The sequence below is a fragment of the Xenopus tropicalis genome, chromosome 8 (genome assembly GCF_000004195.4).
Source record: "Xenopus tropicalis strain Nigerian chromosome 8, UCB_Xtro_10.0, whole genome shotgun sequence".
In the NCBI taxonomy this organism is placed as follows: domain Eukaryota; kingdom Metazoa; phylum Chordata; class Amphibia; order Anura; family Pipidae; genus Xenopus; species Xenopus tropicalis.
Window position 1 is genome coordinate 136,059,970 of NC_030684.2, and position 6,457 is coordinate 136,066,426.

Genomic DNA, 6,457 nt, shown 5'->3' on the forward strand with positions numbered 1-6,457 from the left:
TTAGCAGTCACTGAGGGGTTCTGTACCCATATAAAGGCACAAGGCTGCAGGCTGAGTTATACAGGGAACTCTGAGTATCACTCATGTATTATAAGGGATAATGTACCCCCTACTGTAAATGATAAGGATATTAGCAGTCACTGAGGGGTTCTGTGCCCCCCATATAAAGGCACAAGGCTGCAGGCTGAGTTATACAGGGAACTCTGAGTATCACTCATGTATTATAAGGGATAATGTACCCCCTACTGTAAATGATAAGGATATTAGCAGTCACTGAGGGGTTCTGTGCCCATATAAAGGCACAAGGCTGCAGGCTGAGTTATACAGGGAACTCTGAGTATCACTCATGTATTATAAGGGATAATGTACCCCCTACTGTAAATGATAAGGATATTAGCAGTCACTGAGGGGTTCTGTGCCCATATAAAGGCACAAGGCTGCAGGCTGAGTTATACAGGGAACTCTGAGTATCACTCATGTATTATAAGGGATAATGAACCCCCTACTGTAAATGATAAGGATATTAGCAGTCACTGAGGGGTTCTGTGCCCATATAAAGGCACAAGGCTGCAGGCTGAGTTATACAGGGAACTCTGAGTATCACTCATGTATTATAAGGGATAATGAACCCCCTACTGTAAATGATAAGGATATTAGCAGTCACTGAGGGGTTCTGTGCCCATATAAAGGCACAAGGCTGCAGGCTGAGTTATACAGGGAACTCTGAGTATCACTCATGTATTATAAGGGATAATGTACCCCCTACTGTAAATGATAAGGATATTAGCAGTCACTGAGGGGTTCTGTGCCCATATAAAGGCACAAGGCTGCAGGCTGAGTTATACAGGGAACTCTGAGTATCACTCATGTATTATAAGGGATAATGTACCCCCTACTGTAAATGATAAGGATATTAGCAGTCACTGAGGGGTTCTGTGCCCATATAAAGGCACAAGGCTGCAGGCTGAGTTATACAGGGAACTCTGAGTATCACTCATGTATTATATGGGGTAATGTACCCCCTACTGTAAATGATAAGGATATTAGCAGTCACTGAGGGGTTCTGTGCCCATATAAAGGTACAAGGTCCGAGGGCTGAGTGCTTTTATACAGGCCATGGGACTTCAAGGTAACTTATAATATTCTCACATTTTCCAACAGGGAGTAGAGTATTTATTATAATACACAAGTTTCAGTGAGTCATGTGATAGAAATTACATCACTAAACATCAATTATAATCAATGACATCACTAAGCTCTGTACTGTGTTCATAAGCAGTAACCCTTTGTTTCCATATCATTTCTCACATAGGAAAAATATCATCGGAGGACATCAAGATTAACTATGTAATGACTAGCAGAGAGCCGTGCCATATCAATGTCTTCTGCGCGGTACATGGAATAATAGCCGATGTTTCATGGAATATCTCACACGGAGAGAGTACAGTGGCACAATTACAATTTCCATTGTGGCGTACTGTTTCTGATTTTGATGAGTACAAAGGGATAAGTGGATCGGTGCTAAATGTGAGCAGAGTTAATCCAGAGCTCACCTACAGCTGCACCGCAAAGACTCGCTTCAGTACAGCGTCCAGATCTGCAACCCCGTTGGAATACTGCCAGCAAGGTAAGTACCCCCAGGGCCCATATCTGATCTGTAACCCTGTGGGAATACTGCCAGCAAGGTAAGTACGCCCAGGGCCCATATCTGATCTGTAACCCCGTGGGAATACTGCCAGCAAGGTAAGTACCCCCAGGGCCCATATCTGATCTGTAACCCTGTGGGAATACTGCCAGCAAGGTAAGTACGCCCAGGGCCCATATCTGATCTGTAACCCCCTGGGAATACTGCCAGCAAGGTAAGTACCCCCAGGGCCCATATCTGATCTGTAACCCCCTGGGAATACTGCCAGCAAGGTAAGTACCCCCAGGGCCCATATCTGATCTGTAACCCCCCGGGAATACTGCCAGCTAGGTAAGTACCCCCAGGGCCCATATCTGATCTGTAACCCCCTGGGAATACTGCCAGCAAGGTAAGTACCCCCAGGGCCCATATCTGATCTGTAACCCCCTGGGAATACTGCCAGCTAGGTAAGTACCCCCAGGGCCCATATCTGATCTGTAGCCCCCTGGGAATACTGCCATCAAGGTAAGTACCCCCAGGGCCCATATCTGATCTGTAGCCCCCTGGGAATACTGCCATCAAGGTAAGTACCCCCAGGGCCCATATCTGATCTGTAACCCCCTGGGAATACTGCCAGCAAGGTAAGTACCCCCAGGGCCCATATCTGATCTGTAACCCCGTGGGAATACTGCCAGCAAGGTAAGTACCCCCAGGGCCCATATCTGTGTAAGTACTCACTGTACACACTGACTGACAGTATCATTTTATAATAAACTGAATACTCAGAACTGAAAATAGTTATTACTGTCCTGATTTTAACAGCTCAGCCCTCAGTCCTGGATTCTTATTGAAAAGTCTCTCATTTCCCTTTGATCTCCTGCAGTGAATACAAAAAAAGATACAAAGTTTCTCAGACTTAATTAAATTAGAAGGCTTTGGGCAGAGCCCAGAAAACTCACCCCCTGCACTGAGATACAAGTGTAACTAATAAGATAAACAGGTCTCTTGGGGGAACTGAGACTTGAAAGGTAAAAACTCAGTAAGCTTTATCAGAAAGGTCTGTGTAAATACAGCCATAAGCACTCACAGAAACACTGCAATGAGTCCTCTGTCAAAAGAAACAGGATTTCCTTCTTTTGTGTTCACATGTTCTTCTGTGCCAGACTTCCTCTCTCAGAAAAATCCTTCAGGGCAGGGCACAAGTCTGCTTAGTTTGCTCCTCTCTCCCCCTCCCCCTCCTTTCTACTCCTCCCCCTCCCAACTGTGCTGTAATCTGAGCTACCAGCATGTAGAGCTGCAGCAGGAAGCTACTGAGACCAAGCTAAAATGGCAGCTGCTATCTTAAACAAATGGAAGGAATTTCCTAGGGTTGTTTACTCTGCAGAATAAATATAGTGTTGTAGCTTGCACTAATGTGCTAATCTATTGGCAGTGCTAAAATGCCTTCTCCTTTAAATTTCACCTTCATTAGCAAAACTATAGTAACAAATAAAACAAGACCCCCAAAACCCCCAGAAATGTGTTCAAACTTTACAAATGGGATTTTCCTTTCGGATTAATCTCTGAATTAGCCCCTATCAAATGGTGATCATGGCGGCTATTGTTCTGGTACCAAAAATGGGTCAGCAAACGGCAGGCTGGTCAAAAGTGTACAGGCTACAGCCCGGGTACCTGTAGCGCTTCCTCCTTCCGGCTTCCATTCCCTGAGACTCCGAGTCCGGCGCATGCGCAGTAGAGTGAAAAGCCGACTTCTCTGTTAAAGTTCCGCTATTCCCTCTACTGCGCATGCGCGCACGGCGAGGGAGGAAGGAGGAAGCGATCGCTGTTACCCCGGGCTGGGGCTGTTTTCTCCATACAGGGGCACCAGCCCGGGGTAAAAGGTAAGCGATCTAAGTCACTTGGGGGTGCCTAATAGTGATGAGCGAAAAATAATCTGCCGTGCGGCAGCATTTTTTTTTTGCCGCGCGGCGTAATTTCTGTGCGCGGCGAAATAAGTTGTGCACCCTAGTTTTCCGTTGCGTGGCGGAAATATCGGCGCACACGTTAAAAATTGCCCACGCGCGACTAAAATTGGCCGTTCGCGGCAAAAATTGCTCGCGCGCAAAAAAGATTTTTTTTTGTCGTGCGACAAAATTCTGCCGCGCGGCGAAACGAGCCGCAAGGCGAATTTTTGCCACCGGCGGCGAAACGCGGAAGTTTGCTGCAAATTTTTTTGCTCATCCCTAGTGCCTAACATTTTGGTACCCCCAAATGACTTAGCCTTTCCTTCTTCTTTAAGGGGGCAGTAATGAAATAGAAGCAGTACAGAGAAGGGCAACTAATCTGATAAATTAAATGAAAAGTCTTGGTTAGAAAAGACTGGCCAAAATGGGTCTGTTTAGGCTGGGAATTTGAACTATGAATACATATATAAGGGGATCATACAATAAACTCTCTGATGCTGTGGGAGTGGATGTGTCAGTGTATAACAACAGCAATATAACATCGCCATATCATTTCTCTATACAGGAAAGATATCATCTGAGAATATCAATATTAACTATTTAATCACTGATGAGGAGGCCTGCAGTGTCAATGTGTTCTGCACTGTATATGGAATCCCTGTGCCGGTATCATGGAGCGTTACACATGGAGTAGGGGCAGTGAATCAACTAACTTTTCCTCATAGAATGTACGGCACTTATTTTAATGAATTAAACAAAAATATATACGGGGAAGTGTTAGAAGTGCTCAATGCTGATCCGGAGCTCACCTACAGCTGCACGGCAGCCACTGCCACCAATGCAACATCCATATCTGTGAGACCGTGGGAATACTGCCAGCAAGGTAAGTACCCCCAGGGCCCAGCACAACTGCACTCCTCCGAAATAATCTTCCTACTTCAATGGTGTCCCAGTGAGCAATGCTTATATATGTATATGAAACAACTCACACAGGCTGACAATTTAGATTAATAAGCAGTTTTAATTTCATTTTGTATATACAGAATTTAAAATTGCCTCTAGGGTTGCCAAATTTCTGCAGGAATAATACTGGCCAGGGGATAGGGGAGGTTGGGCGGGTAAGTTAGGGGCAGGGTTATAATGCAAAATGGGCAGGGCAATGGCACAAAAGGGCAGGGTTATGATGCAAAATGGGCAGGGCAATGACACAAAAGGGCAGGGTCAGGATGCAAAATGGGTAGGGCAATGGCACAAAAGGGCAGGGTCAGGATGCAAAATGGGCAGGGCAATGATAAAAAGGGCAGGGTCAAGATGCAAAATGGGCAGGGCAATGGCACAAAAGGGCAGGGTCAGGATGCAAAATGGGCAGGGCAATGATAAAAAGGGCAGGGTCAAGATGCAAAATGGGCAGGGCAATGGCACAAAAGGGCAGGGTCAGGATGCAAAATGGGCAGGGCAATGGCACAAAAGGGCAGGGTCAGGATGCAAAATGGGCAGGGCAATGATAAAAAGGGCAGGGTCAAGATGCAAAATGGGCAGGGCAATGGCACAAAAGGGCAGGGTTATGATGCAAAATGGGCAGGGCAATGACACAAAAGGGCAGGGTCAGGATGCAAAATGGGCAGGGCAATGGCACAAAAGGGCAGGGTCGGGATGCAAAATGGGCAGGGCAATGACACAAAAGGGCAGGGTCAGGATGCAAAATGGGCAGGGCAATGGCACAAAATGGAGGGGGCACAGCAATTATGTTGCACTAAAGAAATTTTGTGTTTGGGTGAGGGGGAGAAAGGTATCAGACAGTAGAGGGGCAACCTGTGAGCAGGAATTGGGGGCAGGCCAAGGGCGGAACACCAAATGATTGCAAATTTATAAGCAAATACATTGGTGGTAAATTTGTAATTCCAGCCCCGGCATAGATGCCAATGTGCGCTGAAACAAATAATGACACTTTAAGGGCACTTTATTTACTGTATTTATTTTAATTAGTTTCAGAACTATTTAGCTTTTATTAACTGCCCATATAATGCATTTTGTAACAGCATTGCCATCTGCTGGTCAGTCCATGTAACTGTACAGAGAGAGATGCCTTCAGAAGGGAAACAGAGAAGGGTTCTGATGTTGCCTTAGCACCACAAATACCAGAGAACCCACAACTACACAAACTGTTGAATGAAGGAATATTTTCTCCAGGCAAAGCTACAGTAGAATTCTAGTGAAATATATATATGTCGAGTCTCACATTTTTATTTTTGAGGCCCTAATTCATAGAGAGATACAAGTCTAACCTGCTTATTGTTGCCTTGCAGGAGGAACCCTGAGAGACAGACGTTACACCATAGAGAATACCATAAGGCTTGCCCTGGCTGTGTGTATACTCCTCTCTGGCTCATTGCTCTGTTACTGCCATATCAAGAGACAAGTCAACTAATGGCTGTTATCCTTTATATTATCCCCCCTCTTGGCTAGGTGCAGTTGCTTAATCCATCCCATCTTCATAAATTGACATATTTTATAAGAACGCTGGTTTGTTTGTCTCTTCATTTCCTTCCTAACAACTAAGCAAATAAAGGGCACTTCATCAAGTGATGTTTTCAATCAGTATCAAGACTTTCCTAGATTGGTGCAGCAATCGACCAATTGTTCATCAATGTGTCATAGCCCCGCCCTGTGACATCACAGCTCTGCCCCTGTGATGAAACTGCCTGTTCCATGATGTCAACACCCCCCCCCCCGGCTTTTGGCAGGGGGAAAGGTGGCAACCCTAAGTAGCAAGCAAGGGTGGGTGAGCTGGGGCCCAGTCTTTCTGTCCCACCTCTTTGCAAAAGGGCTTAGAAACTATCTACGTTTTACAAAAAATACTTTTTAAATTTGATCTGTTTCATTAAGAATT

The 6,457-nt window shown here is 45.4% G+C and overlaps 1 protein-coding gene across 1 annotated transcript; it reads left to right on the forward strand.

Annotated features, from left to right (window-relative positions):
• The first annotated feature begins 1,336 nt into the window (after positions 1-1,336).
• Positions 1,337-6,085, forward strand: LOC105945519. Its single transcript, XM_031891606.1, has 3 exons — positions 1,337-1,627; positions 4,133-4,450; positions 5,874-6,085. Exons 1-3 carry the CDS (start codon positions 1,351-1,353, stop codon positions 5,993-5,995), a joined length of 717 nt encoding a protein of 238 aa, XP_031747466.1. The 5' UTR covers positions 1,337-1,350; the 3' UTR covers positions 5,996-6,085.
• The last annotated feature ends 372 nt before the right edge of the window (positions 6,086-6,457 follow it).